Raw genomic sequence first — 16,465 nt, forward strand, 5'->3', positions numbered from 1 at the left:
AGCGGTAGATATATCACATAATCTAAGTTAACGTCATTGTCTAACCTAATCGGCTGCCTTCCATCAACAGATGTTAGTCGATTACAGGTTAGATAAAGATATTATCGAAGATTATGTGAGATATATGATAACTCGACGAATTATATAGACAAGATTAGAGTATCATAAAGATGGAAGCACTAATCCTGAGAACATAAGTCGTCATGACAAGTTTTACCTCTTGTTGAAGATCGGAACCGATGCAGCTCAACCCGAGAGCATGAACTCATCGAAAGTAAAGTAAAAAGGGTGGCGATGCGCCGAGATTGTATTAGATGTCTTTTTTTTTGTTTTTTACATAGGGCTCGGGTCTATTATTACCCGAGAATTACAAGATACGTCCATAACAGACACGACTATTATCTCTAACAAACTCTAAGATACCATAAGTCTTTACGGCAGACTTCTGCCCAAACATATCTCTAAGGAATATCCTAATTAATAGATACAATTGCCTCCCCAGGACTCTATCCATGCGTGGCAATCATCTTGAAGCACATCAACTTGAACCCGATGACGTACACCGAGTCATATTATCGGAATCGGCTGTATCGGCTAGCCCCGTCCGACTCGAACTCTGCCGACCTGACCTTAGCCGATTTGGACTGCAGCCGATTCTTACTCTGTTTCCGCAACGATCTTCATCTTGGATTCCACTTCGATCTGATCTTCACCTCCGATGCCAATATTGATAGAATTTACCAAATTTGGTCGTTAACACCCGTGTGGCACAATTGCAATCGACGACGGGTGAATAACCGCCAATCGAGCAACTGCCGTTGGAGCAGAAGCCAGGAGGAAAGGAGAATGGAAGAATCGAGAAAGCCAGGGGCTGAGGGCAGAGGAAGCGATGGTGGACACTTATCGACGTAGGACTAGACGGTAGCATTGTGGTGTGGCCAACCCCATTCTCGAGCACGATCACTAAGCATGTCGGTCATTGGGGGCTCACCGGCTCGGGGCGAAGTGAATAGGAAGTGAAGGGTCACGATGGTGCTTGAAGAGGAGGAAGATAAATGTGCTATTAGTGAGCGGAGGACCTTGCTAGAGTTTCGCCGAAGTTTGTGCGACTAGATGACACGGACTTTGTTCGCATTTTTTCTTGGTATATATATGAAATTTGGGCTAACCGATCTCCACACAACCCACGTAATCTATCGTGCCATGCCAACACGACATGACCCAACATCTCGTTAGGCTCCGTGCTTGGGATGAAAACGGAGCGGATACAGACGGATAATACTCATACCATTTTTATTTCCATATTCTTTGTCAGATACGAAAACGAATACAAATAGCTCATATACGGACGCAAATACGAATTATATCGAATATAAATAAGAATCGAATATGACCGGACACGAATACTAAGACATTTTTTCTGTCGGAACACGAAAACCACCTCATCTTCATATATAATTAGTTCATTTTATATAAAATATAGTATACGTTTCAAAAATATTTAAAAATTTAAATAATATTAATAATGTGGACTAGTGTTAAGAGATGGCATGCTATTAAAATCTAGAAGGATAGATCGAAGGTTGTAGCGTTATAAAGAAATGAAATATGTCTCATGATATCAGTGGATATCCGAATAGCACTGTTCACCGGATATTCGTATTATTATCTGTATCCGTCGAAAACCCTAATACCATGTGCGTATTTGTATCCGGGAGAAAATACCCTATTCATATCCGTATCTAAACTATACGAGAATTATCCGCTCCGAAAAGTATCCATATTCTTTTTCTCTTGAGTGGACGAAAATTATCCGCTCGTTTTCATGGCCAACAAAGTACGGCTCGTTCCGTGAGCCATGCCGAATTGGGCAGTGCTCAAACGTTATGTACTATATTAAAAAAGTTAAATAAAAATTCACCATCTCAGAGGGCAGGTCCGGCTCCATTCGAAAAATGGGATTAGGACCGATGGACATACATAATTTCTATTTTTCTGATTTCCAACGATGTGATGTGCAAGCAATCCGTGGTAGGCGAAATTACTAAATTACCCTCGCGAAGCCTCCTCGTCAGTTTGCCCTTGCCGACCGCCTCCGCCTCCGCCTCCGCCGATCCCCATCCATCCCGCGAGCGAGCGAGCAGGGCGACGTCGATCGTCCTGCTGCTTCCGCCGCATCCATCCTGGTGAGCACATCCTCCGCCACCGCCGCCTGCACTGATCCCCATCCATCGCGCGAGCGAAGCGAGCAGGGGTCGCCGTCGCTCGTCCTGCTGCTTCCGCCGCATCCGTTGCGCACGTCCTCTTTCCCATCTCTCTCTCTATACCCACGCGCTTTTTCTCGAATTTGTGTTAACCCTAGCTTCTGTTCTAGAAATTTTGGCTTAACCTTAATACTAATAACAGTTTGATGGTTCCCAAAAAGGTTTGGGGCCATGCCCCATGTTAGATCCAACACTTGTCACACCAGTTCTAATAATTAGGGGATCCGTTGATGAATTTTAGGCTATTAACTATATAGCAAACTTGCTGAGTTTTTCTTCTTTCCGAGATATATGCATTGTAGTCCATTAGGTACAGTATTGTTCTACACAGGTTTACATCAAATTTATATGTATTTTCCTGTACCACACATGCCAACTTTCAGGCTTCATACTTGTTTCTGAACCTAGACAATATGGTATCTTAAAAATGTGATAGAAACTGGAAAAATGAAATATTACTAATATAGGTGAATCTGCCTGAGTTGCATCATGTTCAAGTCCTCATAAAATCGCCAATTTGAGAACAGAAAATTGTGCATCTTTATTGAAAGGTGTGCATTTTATTTACCTAAAATGTAAGAATTTCGACCTCTTCTATTAAACTGTGAAATTAACAGTACTATCTGATATTTGTATACCAACCAGTAGCTGGGTAACATTCACTTGACTAATAATAATTATCTAACCTATATTTTCATGCACTCCAACTGATCTGGATCCATTTTAAGAATATGTCTTGAATTTTCAATGTACGCGATTACCTCATCGTGTACTCACCTATTTGTAAAATGTCAAGGCCCCCCCTTCCTTTTTTACTCTCTTCCCAAGTTCATGTGTGTACTGGTTGTTGGAAAGATGGATTAAGAATTAGCACTTGTTTTTGATATAATTTTATTTATTGTAATAATTTTTTTTTTGAGAAAAGAAGAACATTCCTTCTAACCTTCTTGAAACCTGAATCAGGGACATTCAATGTATGCTGTGCACCCTGTTCTTGTACGGACTGTAACCGTTCTTCAGTCCTGATGGAGTCAGAAGCAGGCAGTGCACCTAATGGTTGTACATCTACAGTAAAGGGGTCAGAAGAGAGGCACAGTTTGGAACGTCGTCATGATGATGGCTCATGTATCTCAGAGATTAAACTTATTTCTAATATGGTTGTAAAGAAAAAGAGGGGGAGAAGAGCACCTCCATCTTCTAGAAGATTAAGTGGTAATAAGGTTATTAGTGGTGAAGATGCTGTTCAAAATCGCAACCATGCTAAAGAAGAAGACCAGGCTGGTAAAACTCAGTCTAATTTATTTACACATTAATAAGAAAAGCATTATTGCCTTATTGGTAGAACTGGTGGATTTAACTTACCAAAAACTTGTCTCTCAGGTAATTCTTCTGATGTGGCGTTGTCGCCATCTAGCAGGAAGACAGAAGGTCAAGATCAGTCGACAAACCCCAAAGATTTGTTTGAGAAAGCTTGCCATCAAGCTACAGAGATGGTTACTGAAAGCACAACTGGTTGCAAGAAATCCTTTTGGGAAGAAAAGGGAAGTGATAATAGGAGAGGCAGGCAAGCTACACTTTGTGTGAAACAGGATGGGCTTGATATTGAAACAACAGGCAAGGATGTCTCTGCAAGTGAAGCTTATGAAAAATCCAGCACACTGGAAGATACTTCTGTTGGGCATGCAGCAGCAAAGAGTGTTAATCCTGAGGATAATTCTCTAGATCCTATGGATAATGTAAGTTTCAGTTTTCCTTTTTTATCTGCAACTACTAGTACATATTTTATCCATCAACAGATGTCCAGTATTTTCTTTCTTTTTTGTGGTTAAGTCATGCTTCTGTCATAATCTAGCAATTGATGTTTGGCAATTTGGCATGTTGATCCAAACATAATGTGTGTATACAGTTTGATTTATATTCCTTTGAATTTGTGTTCAAAATTAAATTCCTTGGACATGGTTTCAATATCCATTAGGTGTCTGATACACATGTGAATGCCACATCTTCTGAGGACAAGAGTTCTGAAGAAGTTGAGGACGTGAGTTCAAAACCTTTAATTTTGTGCATTAAAATTATGACAAATCTTTTTGTGTAGCTAAATATTTTGTTTCACTTGACAACAATAGGTGAAAGTGTGTGACATTTGTGGAGATGTTGGTGAGGAGGAGAGGCTTGCTGTTTGCACTAGATGCAATGATGGTGCTGAGCATATGTAAGGCTTATTTGTTCCGTTGCTTTTTATGTATAATTACTCATCTTTGATTGCTTGATGACATGCCATGATGGTTAAGATTGTTGCACTTGTAGTTTGCAAACAAGCCACAATTAGGATGCCTGCCTTGTGTCTCAGGACAGGAATAAACTACTACTGTTATTATGCAGACAAGCCAGTTAGGAGTATTATTTTCAGAATATTTTTCCACATTGAGAATATGGGTATTGTTAATCTACTTAAATTTTGTCTCATTTCTTTGCTCCAGTTATTGTATGCGGGTAATGATGGAAGAGGTTCCAGAGGGTGAATGGTTGTGTGAAGAGTGCGAAAATGAGTTGGAATATGAAAAGAAGAAGAAACTAGAAAAATCTCAGCTGAAGGTTGGTGCCTCAAAAAGCCAGTTCTTTGAAAGGAAAACCAACAAAATTGCCAATGCATCAAAAAGCAATTCTTATGAAGATGAAACCTCAGAAGCCCTTGAAGGGAAAATTAGTAAACCTGACACTGCTTTGAAGAACAGAAGTTCTTTTGAAAATGAAGTGGAGAATGAAAATGGAGATAAGAAAGAGTTGAATTCAACAAACCAATGCAATAATAGCAATTCGAAGAGGAAGGAAGAAGGTGCAGGGATCATTTCCTCGATTAAACAAAGTATTACTGAACGTTGTGGTTTATCCATGGGAGCTGAGTCCAGAAAAAGGTTGCCATTGTCGCGTGAGAGCTCATTTCGGTTGGATGTAGAGAAGGGAAAGCAAGCCGCTACCAAAGTACCAACTTCATTGGCATTTGACGCTGCCAAGAATCTGGGACCACCACTTCGTGGTAAATTTTTTTCCATTATTACTTTCAATTCAGACACTTTACCTATGTAAAATGTTCAAATTATGTTACCATGGTTTGGTTGCCTTCCCTGCAGACTTAGGTAAAGAAAATTTACATAGAAAGGTTTGTTGCAGGTCAATTTTCCAAATCCACTTCTTTCAACAACTCAAAGGTCCCCAAGGTGAAACAGCTAGTGAATGAAGTTCCACAGAAGCCCAACAATATGAAGGACCATATACCCTTTCTTGCGAAAAAAGAGGGGCCAGTGGGCATACTTGCTAAGTCGCCATTTTTTAAGAAGCCTAAATCTTGTGAATCAGCAAATAAAGCAAAGTCTTCGATTTTACCTCCTACTGAGGAGTCAAAAGTCGTGAATCCACCGGTGAGCCATAATGTAACAAGTGACCGAGACACTTCTATATTAGGGTGCCCCTCCGTTACTGCCTCGATGACTACCCAAGTTTCATCTAAAGAAGAATCCAAAGCTCAGCATCTCACTACAGGTAATTTAAGCACTACTCATGGACAAGGTGGAAGAAACTCTCTTGGTATATTTCCCTTTTCATTCATGTCTCTATTGCTTGGAGTAAGTTTGTGTTTGACATGCTGTTGGCTAACTTGGTGTAGGCTAACTTCATTTTGTTTTTTCAGGATACTCTGAGGTAAATAAGCAACTTGTAGCAAAAGCTCCTGGAAGTACAACTGTAAGTAGTGCTGAGAAATCCTCTGGTATTCTTGGTTCTGGGGCCCAGAGAAAGGTAATCCAGAACACAGATCCCGCACACCGGGATGATAAAGTAAAGGATCCAACAAGCTTGAGACCAGGTGGTTCTAGTATCAATCGCTCGATGCGTTGTCAGTGTTGTAATGAAGCAGGCCATTCTACACAATTCTGTTCTGTTGACAAACTTAGCTTATCTGCAGTAAAACCTATGAGTGAACGGAACATGAAGGATTCCTCTGCTAAAAGGAATAAAACATTTGAAGCTACTAATATGATAGCAGCTGAAAAAGCTGCTTCCAGACCAGCAGATCAATCTGAGCACATTGTGAAATGTGGTCCTTCTCACAACCCAATGTGTAGGCCTAAAGATCTTTTATCCACCTCATTTGGCCATGTAAAGAAGCCCTCACAATTGTACGGGCAAACCAATGAGCAGGATATGAGAAACACTTCGAGCAACAAAGCTTCCACAGATGGTAGCAAGTTGAAACCCAATGAGTGCCAGACTGTATCAGTCAAGACAGGAAGATTAGTTGATGGCAGCTTAACTATGCCAGATGCTCTGATGGACAAATCTTCAACTGTTCCAGAGTTGGATTTCATATGGCAGTAAGAATTTCCTCCTTTTATATCTCATAAGCATTTCTCGCTTTTTGCAAAAAGTTTGCTGTTGATTCAGCTGCCATCAGCCAAGCATTGTGAATCATTTTGTTAGGTAACACAATGTGAACTTTATTTTAACAGAGGTGGTTTTGAGCTGCGGAGGACTGGAAGATCTCCTGAGCTATGTGATGGTTTTCAAGCTCACTTATCATGTTCTGCTTCACCAAAAGTGCTGGAAGTTGCAAAGAAATTCCCTTCAAAAGTCCAGCTGGAGGAACTTCCTCGTCAGAACTCATGGCCAACACAGTTTCAGGAAAATGGTCCTTCATACGAGAATATTGGTCTTTTCTTCTTTGCTAGAGATACTGATAGGTGTGTTCCGTGCAGCTTTGATCCTGCATATATTTGCTTGAGTTGTTCACATCTCATCTTACTGCAATCCAAAGTTCTAGCTAAATTTGTTTGATTTCTTTATTTCTGCAGCTATGAAAATTATTACAGTAAATTAGTTGAAAATATGCTCAAGAATGACTTAGCTCTCAGAGGAAACATAGAAACAGCTGAGTTGCTCATATTCCCTTCCAATATCCTGTCAAAGAATTTCCAAAGTAAGCATTCTTCCATTAATTTGAGTGAGATTTTATCTAGTCATAGTTTTTACTGTGACTGACCTTTATGTTGCCTTGTACTGGTTCAGGATGGAACATGTTCTATTTTCTTTGGGGTGTATTCAGAGTTAGAAAAAAAGATCAAATGAACATTCCACCTGATGTACCATTTAGTACTTGTGAGCCCAATCTGAATACGGATCGGATGGACGTGGATGAAAGCATCTCTGTTTTGACATCTGGCCCTTCATTCTCCGAAGGCCAGAACAATGGTGCTAAATCAGACCACGATTTGGTGAAGTCAGTTTCTTGTGTGGACTACCAATGTCCCCAGAGTACAGAAACCAATTATCAAAGGTGTTCAAATGGAGAGACCGAATCAAATCAGCCTGTGAGTCGAAATGAATCAGAAGATCACCATCAGGTTCCAATTACAGCCAGCAGTTCAACAAATAACAGTACTGATCTGGCAACAGAACAACAGGTGATGGCTTGTGGCTATCTGCTTTGCGACTCATTATTTTATGCTACAGCTCAAATTTACGTTTAATTTTGATTTTTTGGATTGTTCCATAAAATAGCTAGATACTTGGTGCATATGATTGTCATCCTGCAAGGCTGCCACTGTTATCAGGCATGGTGGGAGCCTGTTGCTTGCACACGCTTTTTCAGCTTCTTGCTTATCAATTTATTCTTGAGTTTGCAAAATTTTTTCAGATGTTTGCTCAAAAAATATATTTAATGTTTACTATATCAATTTATTCTTGAATTTTCAAATATTTTCAGATGTTTGCTCAAAATATATATTTACTGTATACTATCTATCTATTCCTGTGCAGAAATTGTCTTGCTCAGGAGATGAAGATACAAAGGATTCTTCCAATAGTATTGCTTGTGAAGCAATTATTGATGTTAATACAGTGCCAGTTACTTGCTCTGTTTCCTCAGTATATGAGATAGGTAAGTAATTCTTTCCTGTTGTGAACACGTCGTGAATGTGGGTTCATACTTTTCACCTCCAACATATTGTTTTGTTAATAAACCAGGAAAGGGCATCAGAGTAATCAACCTCAATGAAGCTGACAACCTTGTGGATGTAGATATAAATAGTAGTGAGGTGAACTCTGGTACAGTAGATCTTATCTCGCACATCACAGCTACTCTACACAAAAGAAATGTTGAGGTAGCAAACTGGGCTGATGAAGTCAATGGAAAACTAGAGCAGAAAAAGATTAAATTGGATAATGTTGGGTCTGCAAATTCTAGTTTAAGTGAGAATACAAGTGATGGAAGGCTATCATCCAAGGTGCATCCCCTCGTATCTTCCTCCTTCGATGATTCAGTTGACCAGTCATTGGCAGGAAGCTCAAAGTGTAATGGAAAGCGCATATTTCCGCTTGATCTAAATACAGTGGATGCAGGAAACGTTGTAAATATATCGGATGACGAGGAGATGCCTGAGCGTGATGCGCCAGATTTTGAGCTAGAACTTACGGACAACAATTCTCCCAGAAAGACCATGTTTTCATTTCTTTCCCCTAAGGTTGAAGAAAATCGGAGTAAGGAACATTCATTGCCTACCGATTCACCAGGTTCCCTCTCCCTCTCTCTTGCCTTTCCGGCATCTAGGGAACATGCTGGTAAGTTGCAATCAGAGATACCGAAGCAGTTGCCTGAGATGAGCAGCCAGAATAAGATATCTTCGATTTGGGACCGACAATGATGGCTGCCCGCTCTTGCGTTCCTGATGTTTTGCGGGACAGATCGATGTTTGCGTCCTCTGGAGAAACTATCTTGAATACTATGTATCTGCAATGATGCCACTCAGGTGTGCTGACAAGTAGTTACATCCAGGGGGCAGAACTATTGAACTGCAAAGAACAGAGTTCTGGACGTAAGTGTTATTTTGCAGGAAACAGTGATATGCTTTTCAAGACATAGGGTTATGACATGAAAGTTCATACTCTGCACTGTAAATTTCTGCACAACTCATGTAAAGTTTTGGCCTTAAGCTGGAAGTCATCTCAAATTTGAGAGATGTCTGCCGTGGGGGGAAAGATGGTGGTTATTATCTGAGATTAGTATATAAATGTTTCTCTTTTCTTGAAATGTTCTCGTGTTACCGTTTAGTTTGTCATATCTGATAAAATGATTTTCCGACACTATCATTTTTTTTCCTAAAATGACATCCCTGAGCTGATCCAAGCTGCTGGTTTAAATATAATCATGCTGTATTCGTATTCTACGCATATACTCTTTGTAATTGTGTAATTAATTAGAGCAATGAATGTACTAGTTAATCCACACGAAAACATGTCTCAAACATGTCCTAAATTACCCTACAGGTCCCTTCACTTTGCTTTTTTGGAGGTACAAGTAAGAACACAAATCAATGCAACTCCACACTTGCACCATCGCATGCACACACGTGCGTGTCTTACACACAGTACTTTTTGGTACAGATTATATGCCACGGACCTCGAAACACGGAAAACGTGCGTTCAGCGCACACTTTTGGGTAGAGATTAGACGCCACGGACCTCAAGCACGGAAAGTGGGCGACTCCCGCTAAGAGCCAGTACAATAGCACTATAAGCCAGCTGCAAACATATTTTAAGGAGATAAATAAAGAGAGAGAAGAGCAGCGGGCTACAGATTTGTAGCCAGCTGTAGCACGGACTCCAAGACGCAGTGTGTGCATGACAGGTGGGACCATGCATTAATAGTGTAGTATGTAACTATTGTATAGATGAGCTATTAGATTAACTATAGATGAATTGGAGCTAGTAGTTGGCCATACTATTAAACTTGCTCTAAACGCGCACACGTGTGTATCCCATTCTATGGGAATTAATCTCACGATTGATCCCCAAGGAGCGAGGAAAAATCCTCCTAGGCCACACTCGGAATATTGGATTTCGTAACCAATCAAGCGTGAGGGGCATATCATGACGGTATGTTGTCACTAAAATTCCTTGTGACGGCATTTGGACTTTTTGTGATAGTAAGGGGTAGTCACTAATAGTCCATTTTCCGGTAGTGCACCTTTGTCCTAGAGTTTTTTTTTAAGATAATGGAAGCTTTATTAGTATTAGTCAATTACTAACACTCTTTTTTATAGCTAAGATGCACATAACCAAAATACACTTAAAAAAAAGTGATCACAGGAAAAGTATTAAGGACTATCAATTGTGAGACTAGATATCTAGATCACCGCCTATGTTCCCAGCTAAAACACATCCTTGACCACCTTGTCCAATCGTGGACAGGCCACACTCACCAGGTCCAGCAAACCAAGCTTTTGAAGAATAACTCATGTACAAAACTAGTAAGAAAATAACATGTAGAGGAGATAAAATAGCTTTAACAATGCTATTTGCACATCATAATTGCAAAACTAATCTGTACCCAAAAATACCGTGGCAATTCTCTCCTCTTGGGCTGAAGTAGAATTTTTATTTTGGATGCGAAACTAAGAAAATATGTTGAACGAGTATCGCACAAGATTGAAGAAAGTTGCCGAAAATCTGTTGAAAATACAATGCAATGTACACATACGTTTTGCTAAAACACACGTTAGTATTTTGTAATAACTGAAATATGGATTAGATACATTGCTAAAACACAATGTATATATTATATGTTGCTTACCATACTACAAACCCTACTACAAATACACTAAAAGCAGGGGCGGAGCTACTATATATTACCGGGGTCTAATGATCTGGATGAAAGTTTCTAACACCATGTTAATTACTGTTCATCACCCTTAAGCAGAGGAGAGCAACCATATAGTGTAATTTGAGTGACCCCAGTAATATTTTCCTATAGCTCCGCCCCTTGCTAAAAGACATACTTCCTCCATCCCATTTTAAGTGCATTTGTGGATTTCCGTATCCAATGTTTGACCATCCATTTTATTTGAAAAATTTATAAAAAAATAAGACACACATAAAGTATTATTCATATTTTATCATCTAATAACAAATAAAATACTAATCATAAAAAAATTTCAAATAAAATAGACGGTCAAACATTTGACACGAAAATTTACATCTGCACCTAGAGTACCATATTAATGTTAGTTGATGCCTTGATGGTAATCATGGTATCTTGTGATGGTACCTGTCCAACAACTTATATTAGTTTGATAATATGATCATATGATTTCTGCACGTGGAGGGTCCTAAAGAATGTAACAATTCGATCGCATGGTTGCAACTTCAAAACATTCATATATACAGACGGGCAAGTTTTGAAGAAGAGTTTTCAAACAGCAGTGAACCAAATCAATTTGCCCTGGCTCAATTTACAAATATACATACATTCATATATAAACACACTAACACGCAGACATAATTCCTAACCAACTGCCAACCACCATTAGCCAACTAACTAATCATCGTCTACGTAGGCTGTCTCCATCACCATGGAAGTCGTCGTCGCTCGCCGGGGCGTCGTCGTCCTGCGGCTGCGCCACGGCGAGCCGCCGCCCAGCGCCGCCGCGCGGTCTGGCGGGCGCTGCTCGAGGCTGCTCCTCCTGTGGACGTTCGCCGTCGGCTTCGCCGCCGGGCTGTTCATGTTCGCCAGCCACGTCTTGGCCGCCGTCGCCGCCGCCGTGCTCTTCGCCGCCATGTGCCTGTACACGTGCCTGTGCCTGAACAACGCGGCGCCGGAGGAGGAAGAGGAGCAGCAGCAGCAGCCGCCTGTTCTGCTGCTTCCCGGTCAGGCGCTGCGCGTCGCCGTGATGCCGCCATCGGTGGGGCGGCTGCAGCAGCAGGCGGTCAACGGCGGCGGCGGCGGCGGAGGCCTCAGGCAGGAGGACGTCGAGGCCGCCATCCCGGCGTTCGAGTACAGTAAGGGTTCGGGCGGCGCGGCGGAGGCGGAGCAGTGCGCCGTGTGCATCGGCGTCGTGCGGCGGGGGGAGACGGTGCGGCGGCTGCCGGCGTGCGGGCACGCGTTCCACGCGGCGTGCATCGACGGGTGGCTCCGCGCGCACGCCACGTGCCCCGTGTGCCGCGCCGACGTCAAGGTCGCCGCCGGCGGCGGCGGCGGAGCGCCGGTGTAGTCGTCGTCGCACACGATGTCACGAACGATGTACAAGCTGTTCCGTGACGGCAAGTTGATTAATTTCTTCGTAGTTTTTCCCCATTTTTGTATACTTAATTAGTGGTTGATATTTTTGCATCGTGCCACGATGTACTTCTGATTTGGAACAGAAGTTAAATGTAACTTTTTTGGACATAAATTAACCAGCATAGCAAATTTCCAACAAAATTATAGCAAATTTCCAACAAAATTATAGTTGGATCGGAATTAATAAATTGAGATAATCCTGAAAATGACGTTGGAGCCATTTAATTAATTACGCTTGAAAACGAAGTAATAAGAAGGCTCGCTCGTGTGTGGTCGTTGTTGCTGACCAAAGTTGTTTAATGCATGCGGCATCTTGTTTAAGACTGAGAGGAGGATTATCTACTCTCTAGCTTCAGTACGAAAAGAAGAGAAATGTCCCGTGATAGGAACTCTTATCTTGTGGCGGAGTACAGCACGTCAATCATAGTTTGGTTAGCCAAGTTGTAATTAAGCCGAACCTTCTTCGTATTTGCTGCTCATATATAAAGATATCCAAGTTGTCATGTTGTCCGCTACAAATTGCATCCAGCGCACGGCCTATCAATGATCTTTAGTGTGCAGACTATGCACTAATGCCAATAAAAACCAGTAACTTTTTTAATTCTAACTAGGAAGATAGCCCGCGCATTCGCGTGGGCATGTATGATTATATTTGTTTGAAGAATTTATAAGGCCGTAATATCAATCGAATGACAACTGCCACACTTTAAAAGTAATATATCTTTTCACAAATTTTCTTCATCGGCATTGCTTGGATATATATTTTTTTCTATCTAACTGTTAGCTTTAAGCTATAACATTTAATTCAAAGAAAATTTGGCACTTTATCCAATCATATTGTTTGTATTGATTACATCTACCTCTTAAAAGGTCTAATACTTAAGTAGCAAGAACCACACGAAAAAAAAAGCTCGAGCAGTAATCCTTCGTACATGCATGTGTTAATACATGAGTGATATTTCTCTTCTATTAGTTATGAATATTTGTGAGATAATATATGATGGAATAATCTATGTTGTTAAATTTATTTTTTTTACTAATTGTAAGACTATTTGGATGAGAATGACATAGAAGAATGTAAATTTTGGTTTCATGTGGTATCTGTTTAATCAAAATATAGTTAATGTATCTATAAATTGTAAAGAAAATATGAGTGTTGAAGATTCGTAAATGAATACAGTGGCTACTATTAGTTATTTAAAAAAAATCAGACAATTTGGATGAGAAAGATAGAGCTAAATATATTTTCATGTAATATTTTTTAATTAATATATAGTTAATATTATATGTAATCCTATATAATTTACATATATTTAGCAGGAGGCTGGCGGATATTTTCTTGTACGTAGAAACATAATAACGTTTTTATTAAAGATGTGGTCATAGCACGGTGGCAGTGGTTATTGGCATTCATGATGCACCCATCAACCCGGTTTCGAGTCTCTTCAAGTATGCTTAGCAGAAACCATTGACACCAATTTCTTGCTTGGTGTCTATTTCTTTTTATTTGAGAATTAGGAAGCACTACTATAAAAAAGCACATAAAGGTTGGTATATTGGTGCCGAAATAGATAAACCCACTCTCGCATGTTGACCGAATATATAATCGGCACCTTTAAACAATTATATGTGTCGGTTTTAGAGAAAAACAAACACCAATATTATACGTACCTATTATTTATTATAGGTGCCGATTAATTAAAAAACCAACAACTATAATATATTATTATAGGCACTTTCTTTTTAAAAAAGGCAGTCTACAAACTGAGCCAAGCCGCACGGGGAGGGAGAGAGTCACATCGTTCTGGAGATCTTATCTATTTGCTCTCTCTTTTTTCCCTCGCTCATCCTTATCTCCTTCTCCTTCTGTTTTTTATGGGAGTAGCTATATTTATGGCGTCATATTTTACACTAAAAAATAGTCGGCATGTATTTACAATGTAAGTCCCTAAATTAAATATGTAATTTTAGTGTATTAACAATGTAAATACCAAAATTACATATGTAAGTCCTAAAATTACATATGTAAATCCTAAAATTACATCCTAATACATATGTAAGTGGTGTGTAACTACTATGTAAATTTGTAAATATATAAATAACTACCTGCAGCAGACACATACATATAAGTGTGAACGCAGCAAAGCAGTGGCTAGCGATGGTATGAGCACAATAGATTTAACTTGACACGAATCTCACAGTGTATCCAATGGCCACAAAACTGACTGCTATGGAGCCAGAAATCTGGTGATAGAAATGTAGTAAAACCGTTTTTTTATTTGGTGGAAGGTTAGGTGGGATGCAATCTTTTAATAGATTTAATCTAATGGCTTAGAATAATGGGTCCACCGCTTTAATTGAAAATCTTTTTTTAGAATTTCTAATGTTTTTTCTAATTTATTAGAGTGCTATGTGGCAGCGTAGGAACGTTTATAGGAGTGCCATGTGATGGTGACTATAATCTAATAATTAAAAAATGGGCCCATCATTTTAAATGAAAATTATCAGCCCTTTTTTGTTATTTTTTCAAGAAGGCAGTCTACAAACCGAGCCAAGCCGCACGGGGGAGGGAGAGAGTCGCATCGTTCTGGAGGTCTTATTTATTTGCTCTCTTTTTCCCTCGCTCATCCTTATTTCCTTCTCCTTCTGTTTTTTATGGGATAGCTATATTTATGGCGTCATATTTTACTCTAAAAAAATAGTCGGTATGTATTTACATTGTAAGTCCCTAAATTACATATGTAATTTTAATGTATTGACAATATAAATACCAGAATTACGTAGGTAAGTCCTAATATTACGTATGTAAATCCCAACATTACATCCTAATACATATGTAAGTGGTGCGTAACTACTGTGTAAATTTGCAAATATAAAAATAACTACCCGCAGCAGACACAGACATATAAGTGTGAACACAGCAAAGCAGCGGCCAGCGATCTAAAATGCCACGTGTCGATCTAGGAGCATTTGTAGGAGCGCCACATGGCGGCGTAGGAGCATTTATAGGAAGATTAATGGACTTTTAGTATATAATAGATACGACGTATTTTAATTTTATAATATCTTTAGAATTAAGTAAACTTTATAATCCCGCGCATACGCGCGGGCATGTATCATGGTAACGGTTACGTTTTGATGAATTTATATGGGTGGAATATCAAACGGATGGCACATACCATGCTTCATAAGTTCGTTTTCCTCACAAATTTCTTTATCGTACCGGTATTGTTCAAATAAATTTTCTAAGCTATTTGTTAGCTTTATATACTATATAATAGTACTTAATTCATTTATATAACTAATTATTTACAGCTTTCCTAGTTATTCAAAAATAAGGTAGACTTAATTAGTTTGTTTGTTTACCATGCATTTCTAATAAATTAAGTTTGGATAAAAAGTAAGGTGTTTTTTCTTTTTTAATTGAATGTTTAGAGCCTTGTTTTACAAATCTTAAAAAACAATTATTGCTAATAAATATGTTTATTTGTACTATCAAGCTAGCCCTCTCTCTAATTTGTTCATATTGACGTAATTTGTTACACGTACTTTATATGATCAATAAATGCGAAGGAGATATACATAATCTACACATCGCTTCCCTATGATACGTGTGACCTATAGAGCTTTTTAAATATGCCTAGTCAATATGAGTCTTAAAATTTAAATCTAATACTAACAAATATAACTTATAAGCAATTATATATTGCTATTTTAGTGTTAGTTAAATATATAATAATACATGAAGTAACTCATAATACCATAGCATCATAGATAGCGAGAAGGCCAATTTAATTGATATGTCAACGACTGTTTCAGTTTAAGTGAAAATTTAAAACCATTTCTTTACGAATTTGTTAGATGTTCTACAATTGGTTCAATTTAGCTCCTATTGATATTTTTTTCTATTTTATACCAGTTATTATAAATCTTAATTTGTTGATTTAATTATGTATAGATCAACAATTAGAATAGCTATGAGACATGTAGCTTAATATAACTATGATATGAGACATGTAGCTTAATATAACTATGGATGTTTTGATATTATTGCTTGTTTCTCTTTTATCATTGCTACTCCAAAATATATAGA

The 16,465-nt window shown here is 39.1% G+C and overlaps 1 protein-coding gene and 1 pseudogene across 1 annotated transcript; both read left to right on the forward strand.

The window, feature by feature from the left end:
• Positions 1 to 2,011: 2,011 nt before the first annotated feature.
• LOC127757178 (uncharacterized) lies at positions 2,012 to 9,345 on the forward strand (annotated as a pseudogene).
• A 2,190-nt stretch (positions 9,346 to 11,535) lies between these two features.
• Positions 11,536 to 12,503, forward strand: LOC127757944 (E3 ubiquitin-protein ligase EL5-like). The gene has a single exon (XM_052283535.1). The coding sequence runs from the start codon at positions 11,666 to 11,668 to the stop codon at positions 12,302 to 12,304; it is 639 nt and encodes a 212-aa protein (XP_052139495.1). The 5' UTR covers positions 11,536 to 11,665; the 3' UTR covers positions 12,305 to 12,503.
• The last annotated feature ends 3,962 nt before the right edge of the window (positions 12,504 to 16,465 follow it).

This window comes from Oryza glaberrima, chromosome 12, assembly GCF_000147395.1.
Source record: "Oryza glaberrima chromosome 12, OglaRS2, whole genome shotgun sequence".
Classification (NCBI taxonomy): domain Eukaryota; kingdom Viridiplantae; phylum Streptophyta; class Magnoliopsida; order Poales; family Poaceae; genus Oryza; species Oryza glaberrima.